General features: G+C 55.2%; 1 protein-coding gene across 5 annotated transcripts; it reads left to right on the top strand.

Moving 5' to 3' along the window:
• Positions 1-497: 497 nt before the first annotated feature.
• On the top strand, positions 498-22,510 carry GALNT5 (polypeptide N-acetylgalactosaminyltransferase 5). 5 transcript variants are annotated; one of them, XR_011324233.1, is made up of 11 exons: positions 498-2,253; positions 6,968-7,134; positions 9,339-9,458; positions 9,893-10,028; positions 10,396-10,515; positions 11,007-11,124; positions 11,339-11,662; positions 14,902-14,982; positions 15,739-15,900; positions 17,670-19,019; positions 19,059-22,510. XR_011324233.1 is itself a non-coding variant. In XM_069780604.1 (10 exons), exons 1-10 carry the CDS (start codon positions 1,052-1,054, stop codon positions 17,808-17,810), a joined length of 2,571 nt encoding a protein of 856 aa, XP_069636705.1. In that variant the 5' UTR covers positions 498-1,051; the 3' UTR covers positions 17,811-22,510. The 5 variants fall into 5 exon arrangements, 2 of the variants coding, with proteins under 2 accessions (XP_069636705.1, XP_069636706.1); XR_011324234.1 differs by having other exon boundaries at positions 17,670-19,162; positions 19,556-22,510; XR_011324232.1 differs by having other exon boundaries at positions 17,670-19,377; positions 19,556-22,510.
• Positions 22,511-22,947: the final 437 nt, after the last annotated feature.

Genomic DNA, 22,947 nt, shown 5'->3' with positions numbered 1-22,947 from the left:
GCGTGGAACATCTCCCAGATGTCCAAACCCCGCACAGAGCTCACGGCGACTGACGCACCTCCACCCAGCGCAGAACATCTCCCAGATGTCCAAACCCCGCGCGGGCCACCCTACACGACCACGTCTGCAGGAAAAGCATCTGGTGCCGACTCACACCGGGTTTTGCCCACGCACACAGCCTGCCACCCCGACACCGGGGGACACCGGGGGTCACCGCGCCCAGGTGTTAACCCACAACCACAGCCGTACGCCCCTGGCCAGGCGCAGCGGGGCTGCCCTGGGGGTCTTTCTAGCACTCCCGCAAAGCCCACCTGAAGCAGGGCCCTTGCCTGGTCCCCGCAGGCGGCCCCAGCCCTCGCCGGCCAGGTCTCAGCCCGCGGCGCAGGGCAGGAGCAGGAGGAGGGTGGTTGCCGGCTCCTTCGGCAAGCCGGCTTCGCCTCCCGCTCTCTTGGCCGGCGAGGCTGAGCCGTGTGCCCCGCCACTGAAGAGGGGAGGCGGAAAACACCCACGCACTCGGCGGAGGGGCTTCACCCACAGACTCCTGCCGCCGCTGCCACGTAAAACGCTTAAGCGCAATGACCCTCCTCGGCAGAGCCCTATTCGCACCCGCGCTCCCCCCTCCCCGGGGGCTGGCCCGGCTGCCCCGCCACCCGCCCGCAGCCGAGACACCCCGCGCCCGGTGCATCCCGCGGGAGGAATCCCTTTGGAACCCTTGTGGCTCGCCCGGCGCCGGGCCGGGCCCACGACACGGCCGGAGCCGCAGCGGAGGGCCGGGGCAGCCGAGGCCGGCGGGCCGCGGGCGGGGAGCGAAGGGGTAAGGGCCGGGCGGCGGAGGTGAGAGCCGGCCGCGGCTCGCCGGGCCGTGCCGTGCCGTGCCGTGCCGTGCCGGTTTCCTCCGGTGTTGGGTTACAGCGCGGGCTCCGGGCGCTGGGTGGGGCGAAAGGAGCCCCGGCCCCGGCCCCGGCCGCCGCCCGCCTCTCCGCTCCCTCCGGGCACGGCGTGCGGCGGCGGGGCTCCTCTCTCCGCCCGCCCGGGGCGGCCTCCCCCGGGGATGAGCGGGCTGCGGCGGTTCTTCCGCGGCAGCGGGCGAGCGTTGGCGTTCGTCTTCGCCGCCTCCGTCGTCTGGCTGCTCCTCGACATGGCCGCGCTCCGCCTCTCCCTCGGCGACGCCGGCGGGCGGCTGCTGAAGGAGGCGGCGGGGCGCGGGCGGCAGCGGGCAGGGCTGCCGCCGGGCAGCCCCCGGCCCGACCCCGCCGGGCTCCGCCGCGGGCGGAGCGGGGGCGGCGGCGGAGGGACGCCGGCGGCCCGCCGGGAGCCCCCCCGGCCGCCGAGCCCCCCGCCGCCCTCCTCCTCCGCCGCCGGGGGCCGGGGGCAGCGGGGAAGGCACGCCGAGGAGCAGCCCGCGGCCCCCCCGGGGGCTCGGCTGACCCCGCCGAGGCCGGCCGGCCACTCGAGAGCCGGCGAAGCCCTGCCGGCGGCGGCGGCGTTTGGGACGGAGCCCTCTGGAACCGGCGCCGGGCTGCAGCGGGCACCGCCGTCCCGGGCGGGCGCCCCGCGGGCTCCCGACCAGCCCCCTTCCCCAGCCGCGCCGGCTCCCGGGCGCGCCGAGCCCGCACAGCGGGCCGGGGTCGGGCTGGCGGGGGTGGAGGGAGCCCGCCGCCCCGCCGCCGACGGGAGCCCGCAGCGACCGGCCGGCAGGCCGGGGAAAGCCGGCCGGGCAGCGGGGCCGGGAGCCCTGCCCGGGCGGGAGGAACCGGGAGCGGGGAGGAGAGCAACCGCCTCCGAACGTCGCTTCGTCCGCGTTAGCAAAGAGGGGATCAAACCCCTCGGCCCGGCAGCCCCGCGCCTTGGATCCGACTCCGCCGGGAAGTTCCCAAAGAGCCCGGAGAAGCGCGAAGAGCGGCAGCTCGCCGACGAGGACGGCCACCGCGCCGCCGACGCCGGGGCTGCGGTGCGGGATGGCCAGAGCCGGACGCTGGGTGCCACGCAAGGAGCAGCTCCCGGGGTGCCCGCTGGCAAGGGCCGGCAGGAGCGGGCGGGTGGCAGCATCCCCGGAACGCACAGGGTCTCGTCGGTGGATGCAACGCTTGCCCCGAGAGACCCTCGAGCTCCCGGCCAGTTTGGGCACCCTGTTGCAGTCCCTGACGATAAACAAGAAGAAGCAAAAAGCAGATGGAAAGAAGGAAACTTTAATGTCTACCTCAGCGATTTGATCCCCGTAGACCGAGCCATAGCGGACACCAGACCTGCCGGGTAAGATCTGCTTCCCTGTGGCTGCTGGGGAGGGCCACTGGGTGCACTGAGGCCTTCGCTTCGTGCGTGCTAGCCGTGAGACAGCTTTTGCCTTTCTGGGTACGAGCAGCTTGTTATTAAACGTAAAACTGGGTAAAGTTTGCAGGTCGTCTTAAGCCGCTAGGCCCTGCTGTCCAACGTGGCGGGGGACACGAGGCAGGCAATGGGGCTCAGGCCTCTTCATGCCTTAAAACACTTTAATGTGATTTATCAGGTGCAGCGCCGAGCGCTGTTTGGTTTTGATACTCATGTGTTTGGTTCCTGGAGCACTCCTGCACCCTGTCGATTTGGCTCGGCAGCAGAAGACCCCCCTACCCACAGGTGCTCTCACACCTGCAAGCTGCCGCTGCCCTTCCCTCGAGGCAGAGGCACCCCAAAGACCTCCCCTGCCCGAAGGGCCCGCTGGGGCTACAAAAGCCTCTGCAGGAGACAAAGGCATGCGCTGAGCGCTGACGTGATTAAACGGGCACACACTGGCCTGCCATCGAAGCGGTCCGGGGGATGCTCCCAGGAGCGATCCTTTATGGGGACCAGTGGCACCGCTGCCCTTGCGCTGCAGAGCACTGCGGTCGGTACCCGCTCTGCGGAGTTGGCTCGGGGGACTCAGATCTGTGGGCACACGCAGGGAGGGATGCAGGGTTTTGATTTGGAAAACTGTCATTCGGTTACAGCTGTCCCCACGCAATGTGTAGCTGGTTCTGCAAATCTCAGTATTGCCCTTCAAAAAAGACACTTGCTCCCCGCAGTCCCCATAGAAAGGAAAAGGGTAAGGTGTGGGCAGCGCCTTGCCATCGGAAGGGGTAAGGGGCTCGAGGGGCTCCCTCTCCTGAGCTGCTGTGCCTGGACAGCTGCAGGGAGGGTCCAGGGAGGGTGCCAGTTCAGGTGAATGGCAGGTTCGTCTCTTATACTCAGCTTTTCCTGCTGCAAACATGTCTCAGCCCCTTGGCAGGCGAGAGAGCTGCCTCATCCAGAGACCCTCCCGTCCCCCTCTTCCCATGCTCGTAGACCACGAGTACGGTGGGATGGGAGTTGTGCCGTGATTTGTCCCCCATCCCACAGGACAACGCACAGACATTCCCACGGCGCTGTCGGTGCTCACCTGTGAGCTGAGGTGAGGCCCTGCACGGGAAGGAATGGGGCAGGGAAGGAGGGAGACAACTAGGACTGCTTTCTTCTGGGCAGAGGATGCCAGCTACAGAAGCCACCTGTGCACAGAAAAAGAACCATGGTGCCCAAAGCCAGCACTGTGTTTGGTCTTTGACAGCAAAGCCCTGGAGCTGCGGAGCAGAAAACACCTCCCAGGAGCGTCCGTAAGCGCAGCCTGCCGGCCTCCGGTGAATCACGCGCCTGTCCAGAAGGAGATGTCATTGTGGTCTGGGCGTCACGGTGAATGCCTTGGCCAAATAGGGGTGCGTCCCTGATGGCACTGCCGGGGAAGGTGTGCTGCCATGACAGGGCACGGGGCCACGGGGAGCTCCCCTGGGTGCCCCAGCACCGGCAGGAGCCTGTGCAGGCTCTGCCCTCAGCCTGTTGGCATGGCAGAAATCAGGTCGTAAGGGCCAGCTCACGTTAGTGAGGGACAGCATGTTACCTTTTTGCTGGAATCTTCCGATCTCTCCCAGTTTAGACTGCAGTTCCTCTTGTGATCCTTGCAGGAGTGCTGGGCTAGACCGCTGAAATTTGGCCAACGGGAAACTTGTCCTGTCACAGCCTTCAGTCTGCCTATCCACATGCAATGCTTGCTGCTTTCTGACCTTCGCTGACCACGCTGGTGCTTGCTGCGCACCACGCATCCGCAGAAATGCATGCAGGAAGAATGCCACCACGGAGAAGCGAGGTGCACAAGCCACGCAGGTGAAGGCCAGGGGTGGCCAGGAAGGTTGCAGGGAGCGTTCCCTGCGGACCCCGTTTCAGGAGCCCTGGACCCCGTTTCAGGAGCCCTGGACCCAGTTTCAGCCCAACACCGCAGCGCTGGCAGTCCCTGCGTGCCTCTGACCTCTCCCCAGGCTACCGTCGTAGCTTCTCTGGGACAATCAAGTTATCTGGGTTTAGATAGGGACCCAGATTTCCTAGCCTGGAAAAAAAAATGTCGCATGCTGCATGGCACAGTATAGTCTGGGTAAGTTAGCATCTGTGCTGGCAGGCATGGGGAGGGACCTCTGCGGCTCAGGTCTTCAGTGCCAGGCTGCTTCCAGACTCCGTGGCAGCAGATCTAAGGTGACGTTTTCCCAAAGCAACTTTAGTAACTTAAGAGCCTGCGTTTTGCTGACTTCCAGGGTGGTGTCAACAGAACATAAAGGCTGTGAGCTATTTTTGTTTAAAAGCCTGTTTAGGGGTGGAATTTTGAAAGGATCTGACTTCTACTTAACATTAGTTATATATATTAAGTATTACATATGCATATTTCAAAATATATGTATGTATGTACATATATGTATATAGTTAGCAAAGAAATGGAGCCCAAACTCACACAGGACATAGTGAAATATCTTTAGCCAGGGGTCAACAATAACAAACCCATTGCTCTCTGCCTAGAAATCCTACTTTTTTAGGCAAGAAGGGAGAAAAAGGCGTTCCTCAGTTTGAGGTTTCCCATCGCCCTCGCGTGGACACTTTCCAGCTGCCCCAGGATATGCGCAGGCTTTGGCCAAGAGCCTGTTTGCAGCTAATGAGAGGGCTAAAGAGAAAAGTCCTCTTAGCAGGTACTGCCTGGCTGCACGCAGCCTTCGCAGCTTGGGTCTCGGCTGCATTTTCTCAGCTGCCCTCAAATCCCTCTTTCTATGCAATGAAAGCTGTTGTGCTCGGTAGCTCTCTCCCGCTTTACCCATGGCCTCTGTCCCTCCTCACCCCATGAGCTGCCTCCTTGGGTTCACTGTAGGAAAAACTACAATTCACCTCTCTTCTAGTTTAGCTGTCCCTTGTTGTCCTGTCTCCTTCTCGCAAGCCACCTCCCCGGCAGTTCAGCCCCTGCCTTCTCTCCATTGACCTCAGGAGTCCTGCCGGCATGCCCAAACCAACCTTCCCGCGCTGCAGAGAGGTCCCATCGCCACAGGCCAATACCTTTATGGTTTCCAGCCAAACCATATCAAACAGCACATCCCCTCCTGGCTGAGCCAGCCCTGACCGCTGCCCGAGGTGACCCAGAAGGAAAGACGCATCCCAAGGATTGCAACAGAGAGTACCTCTGGGGTTATTTTTGCTTACCCAGAGAACTTCTGATTAGCTGCAAAGCCCTGAAATACCTCTGAATTGTCTTCAAAACATCATATGGTCTGAGCTGTGCGGTGCCCTGGCATCAGCATCTGAGCCAGCACCAGCCAAACCCGAGGGCCCGTTCATTGAGATAGAAGAAAAAGAAGTCAATTTTCTGTACACTCCCATATACCTGTCCCTGTTTTCTGTCTGTTCTTGACAGCAGAGCGAACAGTGGTTTTGATTCATCACTGAGAAATTAATTTTCTGCATCCGCAGGTAGGCTGGCGCCTGTCCTGCCTGCGGGAGGTCTGCTCTGGAAGGACGAGACAAAAACCTGCTATCAGACTTCAACTTATTGACGAGAGAGAGAAAGCAAGTCCCAGCAATTCGTGGGTATTCTGGGATGAACCAGGCGGTCTGGGGGAGAGGAGCGCTACGCCAGGCGTTCTGCAGGCCTGGAGATCCACTCGGAGATAGGATTGCTGAGGGAGCCCTGCTCCCCAAGGCACGCAGCAAAGCGGTGCTTGAATTGCAAATGGAAGATGAGAAAAGCTGCTCATCGACCTTTTGTTCAAACACTGAAGACCCAGGCCTGACCCAGCCGTTGCATTTTTGGCTGGCACAGAATAAAATGACAAACCCATAGACACGGGAGAAATTTTATCACTCCTCAGATCCGCCAGTGCCTATCGCTGGCTGTTTTTGAGGGAAGCAGGTGCCACTCGGAGCCCCCGCACGTGGGCTCAGGGCATGACCGGCCGGGCCGGGGCATCCCTGGGGAGGCATGGGTGCTCGGAGTGTGAGATACAGGGTGCTCAGGGAGCAGACCCGCCAGTACCATCGTACATGAGATTTGGATGCCTGAATATTTTCCCATCCTCCACAATCCCCTGAGCGAGGTGCAGAAGTTGGACTGGACGACTCTTCCTCGCTGTCTGTGTGTTTGACAAGTTGCTGTGCTGAGTAACCCTTCATGGAAATAAATGGCTGTTTGCCGGCATTTTGAACGTAATACCAATTCTTTTCTTTTGACGAGGCTGTCTCACGCAGCCCAGGATCCCAAACCCTGTGGATGCTTGGAGCACCGCAGGATCCTTTCCCCACAGGAGTCCACAAGACCAGTGGTGCAGAGCTGGGATCGGCCTCGCTGTCCGGGGCCCTTGCACTGTTTGCTTACAGAGAGGAGATGTTATCACCTGTCGGTAAGGAGTTAAAAAAAAAAAGATGTCCCTGTTAGAAAGGAGTGAGCACGTTCTATTCCGCGAGGCTGCCCACAAGAGGGGCCCCGGGGCTGTGTGGGGAGTTTACCCAGCTCACCCCTCTGTTCCCTCTTCCAACACAATCCCATTGCAGGGCTTTGCCTCCATATTTCACATTTGGCATTTCCCCCCTCCCTATGCGTTTTCCCAGAAAACACTAAGCCTGGACATTCTGAGGAGTACGACCGGCCGTTGCCTGTGAGCCCGTGTTGCCGTTGCAGGTGCTCCGAGCAGCAGGTTCACAACGACCTCCCGACCACCACCATCATCATGTGCTTCGTGGATGAAGTGTGGTCCACCCTCCTGCGCTCCGTTCACAGCGTCCTCAGCAGATCTCCTCCGCACCTGATTGAAGAAGTCATTTTGGTGGACGACTTCAGCACTAAAGGTAGGCGAAGCTTCTTCTACCTTTATGAAACTAATATAACTTGAGGCCAAAATGCAATTTGTTCTCTGTAATTCAATTCTGAATAGTAGAGAGAAATCACATTTTCTCCTTTCGATGTATTGAAGCGCATCCCCAGCCTGCGCTGTTATCTTTCCAGACGAGGGGGATCAGAGGCCAGATGGGCACTGGGGGGTGGCTGTGGTGGATTGAGCTGCAGCTCTTGCCTAACACCCTGCCAGACCTTATTATTCATGTGTCTCCAATCCCAGTTCACTCACTCAAACAGCTGCTACATTTTCAGCTGTGCATCGCTAAGTTCACACTCGTGCGCTGCTTTGCACATGTGCCGGAGGCTGGCGGAGGCACTGCGGTCCAGGAGCACCAGGGAGCTTGGTCCTACCCAACCTGCGCATCTTCAGGGCATCCTGGCTCAAGGGCTTGTGTGTTCATAAAGACGCTGTCAGCCTTCTCTGTGCAGTTTCCAGGGGAGTGCCCCCATGTTTTCAGCGCTGGCAGCAGGGGAGGAACAGCACGCACTTCCCAGGTTGCTCAGAGAACAGGGTAGTTGCAGTAAAAGCAGTGGTGAGCCAGGCATCTGTGCGCGCACGGTGGCTTTGCATGCGTACTCAGGCATTTCAGATGATATTGAACCTCTCCTTTGTAATGCTTTGGCTCTCTGCTGACTTCAGCCCTTAAAAATTTAAGAATGATGTAATTTTCCAACTGCTGGTTCTTCAGGGAAAGTGCTGTCTCGGACAAAATTCAGAGCTCATGCCACGCATACAAAGAGCCTACAATGCAACGAGACAATAGGTGCAAAAAAGAGGGAAAAGACTCAGTTTGCTCATTTTTAAAATAATCATTAAAACATGTTCATACCATTGCCTTCAAAAGCATCTTTTCAAGTTTCCTCTTTACTTTCTCCCTTTGTATCCACTCGTTAGCCAGTGAACATCTGAAACGCTGGGTTTGCAACCGAAACCTCATGAGTGTGAGTGAATTATGGACTGCTGTGCTTGGCATTGCTGTAGTCCACATAGCAGCAGCAATAACCTACAGCAAACGTGTCCGCAAATGTTTCACCTTCAGAGCCTTTCAAAGATTTTAACTGGCTTTTGAAATGCAAACAGTTATATTCTCCTGAAGAAAACCAAAGAGCACCAGTGAAGCCCATTGGTGAGGGAGGTCAGGGGTCCTCCCCGCAGACCGAACAATGTAAGTGGGTGGCTGGCTCCAAACGAAGCACTCGGAGCTGCAGCACCACGGCAGGGGCTCCCGGGCTCCTCTGCCGGAGGGAAACCGCCTGCAAACAGCAGACCCCGGCACTCAAGGCCCCCGGACCACCTTTCTCACACCCTCTTTTTCTGGAGAGTTTACCACCAGCTGCCTCCACAGCTGCAGGAAACCATGACAAAAGCAATCTGAAAAGTAGAGAAGTGCCACAGCAAGCCCTCGTGCGGTTTAAACCTGGGCTGAGTCTTTAAATGTGCTGCTTAATATTGAGAAATTTGTAGAGCACAAAAGAAGTATTTTTTTAGGCAAAGGGAAAAAATTTACAACCAGATTTTAATTGCAATTTTAGTGCAATGAAGAAAAAAAAAACACCTCATTTTGGAGTCTTTGAACAACCATTTGATACCTGGTTTGGATCATGAGCTACCCAAGTCAGGCTGCTGGGATTTTGCTCATGGCCTGTAACCCAAAGCCTTGCACTTGCTGCTCTCCACTTCCCACATCTCCTGCATGCAGCGAGTCACTGCGATCGCCCAGCACCAGGTACGGGTGCAGAGCGTCCGCCCGCCGCACAGGGAGCAGGAGAAGATACCACCACCCGCAGCCCCATCCTTTGGAAGGGCAGATCCAGGGCAGCCGGGCAGCCCATGGCGAGCCCCCAGGACCAAACTCCGCACCCATCACAGAGTACTGGGGAAACACGTCTCCAACAAATTTTTAAACTCGTCAACTTCAGCCTAAAGCTGCTGGCACTGACACAGCTGGGAGTTTCGACAGAGAGCAGGCTCGGACCATGACGCTGTGCACCAGCAGCCCTGCAGCTGTGCCCAGATGTTTGCGCCCCAGACCCGGGGACCCTGGTGTGTCCTGGAGGTGCTTCCAAGGAAAATCTGCCCGCTGCTTTTCACCCTGGAAGCGGGTGCGAAATGGGTAAGTCAACCTTCTCACCCTCTCCTTCTCCTTCCCTGCAGAGTACCTCAAGGAGAAGCTGGACAAATACATGTCGCAGTTCCCAAAAGTGAAGATCCTCCATCTCAAGGAGAGGCACGGTCTAATACGGGCCAGACTGGCAGGAGCGGAGATCGCCAAAGGTAGGATGAAAGCCATTTTACAGAGCTGTCTGGGTCCCCCCCTCCAAGGTGCCGATAAGCCATCTCCAGCACTGAGCTTTAGTCCCCTCCCAAGAAACTCGGGGCATCTTTTCGGTATGTGAAGCACGAGGGTCTGATGAGGGGACGAGCCGTGGCTTGTCCGGCACCTCAGCATGTCCCTAGCAAGCGGCAGTTGGCATCTCCAGCTGTGGTGGCACCGAAACAGCCATTTCTGCCGGGAGCCGCCCCGCTTGGCTCCGCAGGCTACAATGGCCGAGCGGTGAAAACGTGCTCTGGGCTACAGCCGGGAAGCTTTTGGCAGCCGTGGAGGGTCGTGGCCCCGCCAGCAGCACCCCGAGCCCATGGGGAGGCCGGCTGGTCTGGGAGGGGGACGGGGTGCCCGAGGGCCGATGCTGCCCCGGCTTCTGCCACAGGCACCGTCCTGACGTTCCTGGACTCGCACGTGGAGTGCAACGTGGGGTGGCTGGAGCCGCTGCTGGAGAGGGTCCGCCTGAGCTGGGCCAAGGTCGCCTGCCCCGTCATCGAGGTCATCAGCGACAAGGACATGAGGTAAGGCGGCTCACGCCCCTGGGAAACCCAAAATCCATGGCGGTGGCGTGAGTAAAACCTCTTAGTGGGGCCGCCAACTTATTAATTACAGGAAGACACAGGTCCAGACCTCCTAACTGGCCTTCAGCAGCATTTCACAAGGGATACGTAACGTTGCTGTTAGCATGAGCAGTGGACGTGGCCCCTTCGTTTATCACACACACCTTTTCCCTTTTTCATGACTTGTCGTACATGAAGAGGATTCCTGATGAAATTTGTTAAAATCCTGGTTTAATTATGTAGAGATACTCATCTTCACTCATTAAGGGTGACATTTCAATCAGGAATGTGACTCAGAATTAGTCATCCTGATCTTTTCCCCGTTTAGTTACATGACCGTGGACAACTTTCAGCGTGGGATTTTTACTTGGCCAATGAATTTTGGATGGAGGCAGATTCCACAAGAGGTCATCGAGAAAAATAAAATCAAGGAGACTGATATAATAAGGTAAAAAAAGCGAAGGTGAGAGCCCTGTGAACCAAACTGTTAATAATGTAGGAACAAAGGCTCCTTCCAGGCCAAATGTTGCTCCTTCGCTTGTAAGGACAACAGAGGCAGTGGTTGCTGTGGGCAGTCAGATCACCAGACATGGGCAAAGCTCATCAAGCTTTTCTCACCCCTCGCAGTACCACCGGCATTTTGCCGGTGCCGCCAGGGCAAGGGAGACGTACTGTTGCATGTTTTGCCTTCCGTGCCCCATTACGGCTTTCAGGCTGGGTAAAACCACCCAAATACCGTCTATTTTAACGCTGCATCTGTCAGCCTGCAGCAAAGTGACAGATCAGGTGGTCCTTGCTGTCTCTGTAAATGCAGGCTCAGGTAATGTCCCTGAGCATTTAGTAGCCTGCAGCTTCTCAACGATTCCCTCGTCAAAGTAAGGGGAAAGGGATGGGTGCTTTCCGATGAGCTGACGTGCCGTGTGGCTTCTCTGTTCCCAGGTGCCCAGTCATGGCAGGTGGCCTGTTTTCCATTGATAAGAAGTATTTTTTTGAGCTGGGAACGTATGACCCAGGACTGGATGTTTGGGGAGGTGAAAATATGGAGATTTCATTCAAGGTATGTTGCTCTCGACAGCCTGTCCCACACGCCTGCATCCCTGCCAGCCTGGCGTGGGTGATGGGGCTCAGCCAGGGGCTCACTGGGGCAGCCCCATGTGGGAGACCCCGTCCCTCCTGGCAGTTTACTTACATCTCTGCTTCTCTTCTGGCTTGCACAAAGCTAGCACCCAACATTTGCCCGTGTTTCTATCAAAGCAACCTCTGTTTCTCAGGTCTGGATGTGTGGGGGAGAGATTGAGATTGTTCCGTGCTCCAGAGTTGGGCACATTTTCAGGAACGACAATCCTTATTCCTTCCCGAAAGATCGGGTGAGAACGGTGGAGAGGAACTTGGCCCGTGTTGCGGAGGTCTGGCTGGACGAGTACAAGGAGTTATTCTACGGCCACGCTTACCACTTAGTGTTGAAAAACCTGGATGTCGGCGACCTGACTCAGCAAATCCAACTGCGAAAGAAGCTTCAGTGCAAAAGTTTCCGGTGGTACCTGGAGAACGTCTACCCGGACCTGGAAGCTCCCCTGGTTAAAGCCAGCGGGCTGGTATGTAGCCAAATGACTTGCTATCCTTCATTTAAACATGTTTTCAGCAGCTGGTGAGACACTTGGTAGCATCCCGGTAACGCTGTCTCCGAGTTGCTTCCCTGGCATTTGGTAACGTTTTTGAATATTTAGTACGTCACAGCGGTCTGGATTCCCCAGCGGGTTTATAAAGAAACAGGTCGCAGTTCCAAGAGCCGGTTTCCCGTAAAAGAGCCAGTTTGGTGCTTAAACACCAGGTGAGCTGCCCGTGTCACGGTCAGGGTCAGGGTCAGGGGATGTGCCTCCAGCATCCTCCCCCCTGCACGGCTTTTTGGCCACGGCAGGAGAGGGGAATGCCCTTTCGGGGGCGATTGGCGGTGCAGGCAGGGACGGGCAGCAGTCCCCGGGCGCAGGCAGGGTTTGTACCGGTGCGCTGCCGCCAGCAGAGCGCAGCAGAAATCAGCTTTTCCCCGGCGCTGCCTGCCAGCCGGGGGAGGAAAAAAGAAAAGTCCTGGTGTTTCTCCAGCGCAGGTGAAGCCTGCTCCTGGGGAAGGGGGGTCGGTGGGCAGAAAACACCTCACCGTCCATTTTGGACCGAGTCCTCCGTCCTGCCTCCACAAGCCCCTTGCTGGCTGGCTGAGGAGGAGTGACCGGGTCGGGCTCCGTTTCTCCTCCATCTCCGCGCCGGGCACTGCGTCCTACTTGTGTGGCTACTCCACAGGCGTTTGGTGTCGCCTCACCAACATTAAAAGGCGAATTAAACGAGAACAGAATGTGGGTTCTGAATTTGGCCCAGCCTTGAGCCTCAGCGGAGTATCGGCTGCTGCTTTGAACATTCAGAAACCTCAAATATTCCGCCCAGAAAAGATACATTGACTGCAATCTAGTTATAATTGCAATAACAAAAGTAAAATATCTGGTTTGTCAGAAAAACTGCAGCCATGCCAGGAATGAAAACTACAGGGTTTGCTGCCTTCCCCACCCATCCCCATCTGCCAGTGCCACGGCAGGAGCAACACTTGCCGAGAGGAGGTGGCCAGGAGCCGGCGACCACAGGGCTGGCACGGCCGGGGGAGCAAAAACAAGAACTGCCTGTCCCCCCCATCCCTGCCAAGGCTCACAGCCACCACTTACTGCACTGGCCCTTCTGGGAGCCAGGAAAAAGCACAGCAACCATTTGGCCGTGTTTCAGGCTTGTCTGCGGGCCAAGGGCGTAACGTGAAGGTTCCCCGTCACAGGGATCCCTAGGGATCAAGGCAGGCTCTCTGCCAGCCACAACTGGGGCGTTACTTTTATGATCGAGCCGTGAAGGTGTGGGAGGGTGGCTCTGCAGAGAGCACAGGGAGGGACGCCGTGCTTCTTCTGGCTGACCTCTCGGCACTCGTGGAAAAGCTATAGGAAACTGCTGGGTTCGGACACTTCAGCAGATTATGAGCAGTGGATCTGTTCGGATGCATCCATCCATCTCGGTGTGACAGCAGCGACCGGTCGCTGCTCCAGGCAGCTGCAGGCACAGGAACCGAGGGCTGTCTGCTGGGGCAGCCGCTCCAAAACTGTTGTATGGCTGAAAGCCTGTGTCCCTGCGTTGCCTTCTAGAAAGCACTATTTGGGTTAGACTGAAGGCTTCAGTGAAACATCGGCTTAAGTGATATTTTTAAAAAAGAATTAGCAGTAATAGTCATGAGAACATCAAAAAATGGAAATTGCTTGAGGAATATTCACTTTTTCAGCTCTTCTGTTTCAGTCAGAGCAATAAAACTTAATGTCAAATTCAGTGCAAAGCAGTTAGACCATATAGAGAGACCTCTGTTTCAACTGAATCGAAATGTCAGCTTTTCAGAGGTGTTTGTGAAAATTTTCAAGATGTTGCCTTGCTTTGTCCTGATTCAGGCCACCTGAATTGCTCTTTTATCTTCATTCTCAAAATTTAATAGGGCAGAAAATCTGTTTTTCAGCAAGCTCTGCAAATTCCAGCTGTGCTGAACACTATCCAAAGTTACTTGAGAACTGTTTTCTGAATAGCTTATTTATGCACTGGGATTAATTCATGAGTTCTTCAGAAGTTCTGAGAGAAGCAGAAGGAACAGCATTTGCAAGGAATCGGAGATGCGAGCAGCCCCGACTGACACACCGCCAGGGTTGTCAGAGGAGCCGGTACCGGTGCCTGCAGACTGCGGCCGACCAAGCCCTCCGCAGCCGTGAGTCCCTGCAGCACAGCGGGCTTCAGCCCAGGAGCCGGAGGGGGCTGGCAGCACTCAGCCCAGTGTTTCCAGCTTTCCCATGTAATCTCCCATACTCCTGAGCGGCCTCTGAACATGCCACACGAACAGCGTTAAGCAAACGGCTCTTGCAGAGCACGCTTGCGGTTAGTAGGGTGCCGGCTCACCCGTGGGGGTGGCTGCGGGGAGAAAGAGCAAAAAGAAGCGGAGTGGAAGAGCAGAGCCTGACGCTGCCTCGCAGCAAGTGGCAAGGAGGCAGATGGCTTAGGGCTGAAGACACACACCTGGAGAAACATCTGGTCCGCACTGCCCAGGGTGCAGTGCTCGCTCGTACTCTCTTTCTCCCCACCAGGACAAGGTAGCAGCAGCTTAGTTAAAAACAGCTTCATGGTGAAGTTCGTGCCGGGGTTCCCCACTTCGGGGGACCACAGCTGCGTTTCCATGTTGGTGGTGGGTGCCAAGACAACCAACCTGGATGGAAAACAGGAGTTACCTCGGGGTGAGGCACCGAGCACATCACATACTGTGATGGAGTCGTTGCCCAGGGCTGGCTGCGGGGTCTGTGGGGGGCAGCCGGAGCCCAGGGCCCCGTGCCCCAGCTGGGATGGGACCGTCCAGAGCTGGGATGGGACCACCAGGCGCTTACATCAGCTGTGCGCGGTGGCTGCTCGCTTCCATCATAGTGTAGTAACAGGAAGGGATTCTGCAGTTGTTATTGTCGGGAACTGTTGTTGTGGGGATTTGCAGAACAGGAACATGAGCTATGTCCAAAAAAAACCCACAAAAGAACATGTCTCGTCCAACCTTGAACGTTTCTGGAAAGGGTTCCTTTCAGGCTCCTCTCAGTCGAAAAACGTGTAGTGGACCAGATGTGCGTTTATGTACCCTTCCAAGGACTCTGACACATCATCTCTGCTTCGCTCAGTTAAGTGGACAGTATTAATCAGTGTCCTGTGAATCCAGCAGCTTAACTGCAGTGTAACAGCCTCTCCTCTTCCTTGGGAATTATGTCTCAGTTTGCATTTTGATGCTCTTTTCTAGCTTGTTAACGTAGCCATGGCAAGATGCATCACTGTGGAAAACACCACTCTAGCGTTTGAGGCATGTGACGTTAACAACAAGGTAAGGATACCCTGCACAGTGAGTATGTAATACTGGTTTTGTACATGGCATAGAGCTCCCGTACCTCCCCATGCTGACCCAGCTCCCCCAGAGCTAATGCAGTCCTTCCCACCGGGGAATATGGCCAAACGATGCCTGGGAGCAGTGAGGGGCAGGAATTGCCTCTGTTTGCAAAGCCTGTAGCCAAGCAACAACCCCAGAACCAGCAAACCGAGCTGGAATAGGAGAGTTTGATAAAGCCATGAGCCTGCACGTGAAAATGAGCAGAAACATTTAAATACAAGCCTGGGTTTTCCGTGCTGCTGCAAAACATACAGTTGCACTCTGTCACTAGATGGGGAGCAGCTGCTGTAGACAACCATTCCCTTCCTTTACAGGCAGCGTTTCCCAGGCAGTCCCCCGCTAATTGCTTCACCACTGGCACAGGCCAGCGTGTGGATCGGGACCCTGTCGTGTACGGGCATTTATCCATTTGCCCCCCAGTGCCAGGGTGTGGGCAGGGGAGGTGGAAGGGCAGAGGAGCGCGTGGCGGTCGGGTTTGGGGTCTGGGCTGCTGTGGCGGGAGTCGCTCCCAGAGCCTGCGGTGGGGCCGTCCTGGGCTTTTTAGCTCTGCAAATCCATAGGAAAGGTCTTCCTGTGGATCACAGCTTTCCTCATCCCCTGGTCGCGGGTGAGGGCAGGAGGGAGGCGAGGAGAGCCTCTGCTGGGGGAGCCTCCGCCGGCTGCTGGCCAGCTCTCCCCCATCTCTCCCCACAGAACCAAAAGTTCAACTACACCTGGCTGAGGCTGATCCGGCACGGAGAGCTCTGCGTTGCGCCAGCCGGCGCTGCGGGAACGCTGGGCTTGCGCCGCTGCGAGGACAGGAACCACAGCCTGGCGTGGCTGCACAGGTCGCTGGCCGCCTTCCAGCCGGAGCTGGTAAGCGAAACGCCAGCGAGAGCAGCCCCCATCACGGCCCGTAGTCCCTGGTTTGGGTTAGCGTGCCAGCCGGCGTTGCAGACTGACGGGCCGGCGCAAGGTGCGGGGTGTACCCCGGTCCTCTGGTCCTGGCTTTGCCAAAGACGTCTTTTCACCTGCAGTTAAGCGTTGGTCCCCCAGCACCGCGGCTTTTGCTCCTGGGGATAGAGACGCGCGCCCTGCTGTTGGGTTGCATCGGTCCGAGCGACGTGCAGCCCGATGCTCCGACACCGCGTGCCACGGGGCTGGGGAGACGCTGGTCATGATGAGGTTTTATGTAGAAACCGTCGATAGCACTTACGTGGAGATTACTTGATACCAATTGGCATTCAGCTCACAGTGGCTTTTAAAAGAAAGCATTTATGAAAAGGAAAATAATGGGTACTTACATTTATTACCTGCACTGCAAAAACCAAGAGAGTCGCAGCTGTATCTCTGCCAGCCTGGTGTAAGTAGTTGTCCAAAATGCTATGAAAAGGGATACTTTATATTTAAGAAATAAATACTCTTAATTTAAGAAAGAAAAAATGTAGCAAAGTTATATGCTCATAATATCAACAAGCTCCCATTCCTCTTTAGTCTGAAAAGATAAAACTTTCAAAGCCAGAACGCTGCAGCACCAAGGCTCACAAAGGCCAGGGTGTTTTGTGACAAATACATGAAAATTGCCATCCATTTAGGAGTCCAGACAGCATTATCAGTGCACGGGCAGTTTTTGTCTCCTGTTCCAGCCTGAGCTCGCCTTGAGCTGTGAGTTAGATGTATTTGGTGGTCCCTGCCAGAACAGGGGGCTGGGTATGGGCAAATGTTCCCGGCCGTGGCAGGGGACGGGTCTGGCTGCCCAAAGGCACGGGCACCAACACGCTCCCTGGGGACAGGCGGCCTCGGTCAGTGTGGTTGTACCAGCCTTTACTGGTGCCAGCAGTAGGAAATTGGAAGAGCAGCTCAACGGCTGGTAAATGCTGACTGAAGGAATTACGGTGCTTTAGCTTCTGATGTAACAGTCATTGTGTCGTATTAGTGATGTGAAGTGCGTTTACTCTACGCACAAAGATCCAGCTTTTGCCCAGACAACACTCTATGTATCATTTCAGCATTATTACATCTAGGTATTAACCAACTGATGATAAGAAATGCTGCAATGCTAAGTGGTGACACGGAAATGTGCCTTACCTTTGGCAGCACATGCAGCATCGCCTTGCTGGCCACCTGGGTTAAGTAGATAAAGCCAAGCAGATGTGAAAACCAAAAGGATGGAGATCACTCGGACTCTTAATTCTTTCATAATCCAATTTACTGCCCCAGCATTTGAACTTCAGTGCTGAATTACCTAACATCCTTTTCAGCATAGTAAATGTGCTTTGAGTTCATCAGCCAAGAAACTCCAAAATACGAAAATCAGTCTTCTGCTGTATGTTCCCCTATATAGCAGATACCATCTGGAGTGATTTCCTTTGCATGGTAATTACCACTCGGACAGCGAGAGAACTAATCTTTCCATTTCCAGTGAACAAAAAGCCATGAAGCACAGAAGGTATGGTATGATCCTGGCTGAGCAACAGGTGCACCCAAAAGTCCCCATAAGTCAGCAAAGAGATCTTGCATATTAGGGAAATGCGAAAAAAGGGCACACCATAAAGAATCGAGTTTTCTTGGTGGGAAAATAGAGCTGCTGCTGCATGAGTCCTAAAGCCTAAGCCTACCTAAAGCCCTCTCTCTCTCCCCTGCAGACGGACCACATCGTCTCAGAGCACCTCCAGCAGCCGGCGTGCTTGGAAGTGGATCCCTCTCACAAAGCCCTGAGGGTAAATGCCTGTGACTCTGCAAATCCTTATCAAAAGTGGCAGTTTGGCAATTACTATGCAGACTGAAGGGAACGCAGTTGAACCAGAAACGCTGTGTTTTCATCTTGTGAATTCAGCAAGGACATCTGTGCGACTTGTGACAGCAATTAGAAAACTGGAAGTTCGTTTCCAAATCATAACTGAAATCCGTAATTTGAACCAGCGTATTGAGAGATCAGAATACCAAGAGCAGCACATCTGGTTTAATGATGTCTGAAACAGATAGGCGTGTTTTTCCCTCACTCTGGGAGACTTTGGCAAAAACTCAAATTTTTCTGTATTATTAAATGGAAATATTTTCTGAAGTCCCCCATCCTACTGTAAGCAAACCTTCATCAGTTCCCCCCGGACAACAGCATAAGCTACAGAAATATTTCCAGGGCTTTATAAACAGCAAATTGGGCTGCTTATTCTTCAACAGAAAATGGTAGTTTATTGACCAATGCATTAAAAAAAAAAAAAAAAATCCATCCGACATGCCTGTGCTGGGTCTGGCCACAGAATCCTGCCCTGTGGGACCCATAGCCTCTGACAGATGAGTATCAGGGTTCTGTTAGGAATCGATTGCTTATCGAAAAAGCCTTCTTTTAATAATGGGAGGCAAATGTGAGTCGATAAGCCGCCCAGCAGATGAGGTAAACCGGGGGCTGCAGAAGAAGCAACGAGCACGCCTTGCCCGCGCCCTGAGGACAGCGAGGACACGTGTGCCTTTGCTTTGCTTGGAGGTGAGAGGAGCTGCCGGGGAGGAGAACCGGGGCTTATCCTGCTTCTTGCCGGCAGCACGCACCAGAGGCTGGCTGGGGAGCATCGTGTCCGCGGGCGGCTGGGCTGTCCCCACCACGGGGCTGCCGCGGCCCCAGCTGTGTCCCCGAGCCCCCGTGGCTTTTTCGGGGCTCACACAGGACCACTGCCGCTTTCCTCGGCCCCCAGCCGGCTGGGGCATTGGGTCACGGTGGTGCCTGTGCCAGAGCCTGGTGATGCTCGGCGCAGCCCCAAGCAGGGTGGCTTGCCCTGCTCCTGCCAAGGCCATCCCAAGGGAAGATTTACCCACCGGCAGCACAGGCTGGGCAGCTCTCCCCATGGTGGTGTGTCCCCACCGTGGGCGGAGGGAGGGCAGAGACCTCCATCAGGATGTCTCACAACCTGAAACTTCTGCCCACCAGCGCTCAGGATGGTTGAAAACACCCGCTGAACTCAGTGTGGGCTTTTCCTCAAAAAGGGCTGCAGAACACAAGTGTGTGTCCATGCACGTGTGTGTGTTCACGCGTTTCGCAGGGACCATTGCAGAGGTGAATGCAACGTGACGAGACCTCACCCAGCACCAGCCGCCGCGCAGCCCGGGATGGCCAGGCTCCGCACACCAGAACTTACTGTCACGGGTAAATTTTCTTCTTGCTGCGAAACTTTTTATCTCCAAAAGCCATCACCACTTTTTTTTGAAGGGACAGATTTGATAGGACAATAAATTCTGCTGTGACAGGACAGTGAGATGCAGGATCAATGCATTCCCGGCAGGATTTCTTTCCCCGTTTCCATTAGGAAGTTCCCGCTGTGGGAGGCTGCTCCCCGTACAGCTGCGGTGTCGCTGGGGAAGGTAGCGCTTCTCCTCCTGCCCCACTGCCCTGCACCGGGGCGAGGGGCCTCTCCAGCACAAGCCAGTGGGATATGCAGGGCTGAGCATCGCATTCGCTTCTCACGCCGCTGTTGATCGCAGCCGAGCCGCCACCGTCCCGTGTTCACAAACCCCTCATACCTCTCCTTTGATTTCTCAGAAGGCCCCGGCATAATGTTACCTCTCACGTGGCGGATCAATGCTGACAGCGTGTGACAGGCCAAGTCTGCCAAAATATTGACTGGCCCAACGGATTTTCCCAGTTGGCTCCTATTCCAACTGTCTTCCTAATTTTGTCTCCCTCCTTTAGCGCAGCTAGCCTACAGTCACCATCAGAAAAATGACACAGATGTTGTTTGCGCAGTCATCTTCTATCAGGAGCGTGAATTTCATCAAATTCTGTTTGCTGACATTCAATCACTTGTCACTCATTAGGCACCAAATGGTCATATGTCACGGTCACATCCCATTGCCAGGCTTGTCACTTGCACTCTCATTCCCCAGTTGTGTAAATGCTCACTTCCAAAGTTGGTATCTTTTGCTTAAAGACTGGAGCGTGCCTTCAGGGCTGCTGGCAGTGAGCTGTGGCCCTGCTGCTGCACAATATTGAGAAGCGTTCAGATCGTACCAGTCAGTCTAGTCTTCCAGAAACGAGAGCATTTTTTCCAGCACACTCGGCAGACGTGGCAATAGGCGTCTCGCTCCTCCCCGGCGAGCTGCCCCCTCCTTGGGCCATCTCCACTGATGGTACCTGGGTGTGCATCGCACCTCGGGGCATTGGGAGGTTTTGGGGGCTGTGCAGGCTTTGTGAGCGTTAAGGAAAAGGAGGAAGGCACCACGGGTGGGAAGGACCACCACTCGGGCCGGGGACGGGAGCCACTGTTGTCCTGGGTGTTGACAACGGGAAACAGACACAGCTTTTCCAAATGAGAATAAATGCCTCCCGAGCTGTGGTGGAGGGGGTGACATGGCACATTGTGCTGTGCTTCCATCAATAAGTACCCTGAATCGAAGTGGTCACAGTTGGAGGCCACATTTGGTTTGTTAAAAAAAAAAAAAAAAAAAGTTTAACAAAAGGGAATAAATTATAATAGGTGAGCCCCATGTGTTAACTCTGTTTCTGACGAGCTTGGGCCCTTACTAGGGGCTCTCCTGCCTGAGTTATTGCCAGGCTGAACCACAAAACATTACCCCAGGAAGACCCTTTAAACCACCAATTTCCCCTGATTTATGGCTGTGCTTTGGATTCTCATTTAGTGCGGTATTAGTGCAGGCAGTGGCAATAGCTGGTGCTGGCTGCTGTGCCCCACAGCTGCTGCAGATGTTGTGGCAACTGGCAAGTTTCTGCCAGTGGTTTAATTCACATTCAAGTTCACTGCACAGCACTGCTAGAAACGGCTCCCAAAAGTGAGCCAGCACTATGTGGCAGTGTCCAGAGAGGGTGGAAAGGCATCACAACCCTCCAGAAGGGTCCACCTCTTACCTGCCATCAGCCCTCATCTGGCACTGTGGAAATGGGGAGAAATTATTTTCAGGCTAAGCCTGGGTCTGTAGCTACCGCGTCCTAATCAGCACCCCCACCTGCTTTTCTGCCTGAAAACGCCTCTGCCCCAGGGGGCAAATTTTCAGGTCTTTGGGTGTCCTTTCTCCCTTCCGTGCCAAGCAGACAGCTCTCTGCCCGGCTCCTCCACGCGCCTCATCCGACACGCTGACCACGGTTTTGGCCAGATGCAGACCCTGCCCTGTCCTCCCCAGCCCCGGCAGTGCTGCCTGCCAGCTGCCTGCAGCGCAGAGGACGAGCACACCGCAGCAGAGCGCAAGCCACGGTTTCTGCCTGTTTATTGCCTCTACAGCCCTTGATTTCCATATCGCACCCACCCACCCTGAGGGTTGGGCAAGAGGCGGTGTGTTTGTAGGAAAGGCCCTCAGGTCCCTAGAGCATCCCGGGGCTTTCAATTTTATTTTTCCAGCTACCAAGGAAAGCAAGAGAGGGAGTTGCTGTTCTCAGCTGAGCAAACACTGCTTTCCAAGGAAGGTAAAAAACTAGTCCAAGTTTCTTGAAAGTCTCACCGAGACTCCACACTTAGCTGGAACCTGAGCCCACAGTCAGTACACCAAGCATCTCATCCCTGCACTTGCCCAAGAAGTCTGGAAACTGTATTTTAACTGTCACCTAGGGTATAAGCCAAATGTTAAAAACTGCTACAGACAGGCATATGATGAAAAGAGGAAAAAAAAAAAAAAAATCTGCCTTTTGCTAAACTGAGCACGGGGCCCAGCCAGCCCGTGCATCCATGTGAGGGAGCCCGAGGGTGTCCGGCTGGCCAGCAAAAGGCTTGATCCTCATGCCTGGGTGCTGAGGGCTTGCCCAGACGATTCCCCGGAGGAGATGGGAATCGTGACAGCAAGCAGTCTGGCCACGCAACACTGCTGCCTCTCCTGCCACCACTCTCCTCACCCTGGGAGAGCATGGGGAAGTGCTTGAACTCTGGCTTTGCATCCCATCAGTGTCTGCGCTGTTCTGGGACTTTCCCTCGCTCAGCCCCAGTGCTGATCCCTCCAACCTCTTCAAAGACTACCTGCTACAGCAGCCCGTGCCTTTTGCCGTGGTACGGACCGCTTTTCCTGGCCTCTCATGCTGCTGAAAGCCAGCTGTGTCATCAGCACGAGCTGGGTGCTCGCATCTGGTGTTTCCAGAGCCGGGCACAAGCACACGCGTGTCCTGGTGATCCGAAGGGCACGGGCAGATACTGCCCGTCAGCCCCCAGCCTTACTGCAATATAATGCCTTAAAAACTCCAGATTCTCAGCAATGCACAAAGTTGCTCACTTTATCTCTGGTTTTTGTTTGGCTTTGGGGTTTTGTTGTTTTCTTCCCTATTGCATTTTTTAACTGCAGTAAAGCAAATTTGTTACCGGCATTCTGAAGTGCAGATCGGGCCGGACGGCGTGGTGGGGAGGCAGTCAGTGGTCGGTGGGCATGAAGATACTTGAAGCTGAGGCTGGTCAGCTCGGAGCAGCGCTTTGCCACCCTCAACCTCTGCCAGTCACCGAAAGCCCAGGCGATGGTCACATCTTTAAGAGAAATGTGCTGCTCTTACAGGAACCGCTGCGAGAGGGGCGATGGGGGGGCAACTGTCAGCAGGGAAACAAACCCACAGTATAAGTTCATACAAGCAAACCTCTGAACTTCCACAAACCAAAGAGCAAATAAACAAGTCTGAATAGCACAATGAGGGCTGTGTCTGGTTTGTACAATACAGAATTGCCATTTATTATTTTCACGTTGCCAATAAATAATTGCCTTTATGTAGAACAAGAAAAGTCAAAACGATATTCAGTGCTGCTCGAGATGTAAAACTGATCCTTAAAAAAGCGCTTATGGCTGAAGGAGGCCACTGCAGCTGAAGTCAGAGTCTAACTTTGTTCTTACCTCCTCTCCCTTTGTCAGCTGCTCTCAACTTTCCCAGATGCTTTCTGGGATGACATTTGCAAAGCTTAGTCCCAACTCAAGACAAATCTGGCTGTAAAATAGCTAAAACAAGACTGCATC

This window comes from Haliaeetus albicilla, chromosome 4 (assembly GCF_947461875.1).
Source record: "Haliaeetus albicilla chromosome 4, bHalAlb1.1, whole genome shotgun sequence".
NCBI lineage: Eukaryota > Metazoa > Chordata > Aves > Accipitriformes > Accipitridae > Haliaeetus > Haliaeetus albicilla.
This window is presented reverse-complemented; position numbering and strand designations above follow the sequence as displayed.

Bases quoted from the DNA above. Each gene is read 5' to 3' on its own strand.
- GALNT5 (XM_069780604.1), top strand. From the start codon at position 1,052: ATGAGCGGGCTGCGGCGGTTCTTCCGCGGCAGCGGGCGAGCGTTGGCG. The intron at 2,254-6,967 runs GTAAGATCTGCT...TTGCCGTTGCAG, and splicing joins GCGGACACCAGACCTGCCGG to GTGCTCCGAGCAGCAGGTTC. The intron at 11,125-11,338 runs GTATGTTGCTCT...TCTGTTTCTCAG, and splicing joins ATATGGAGATTTCATTCAAG to GTCTGGATGTGTGGGGGAGA.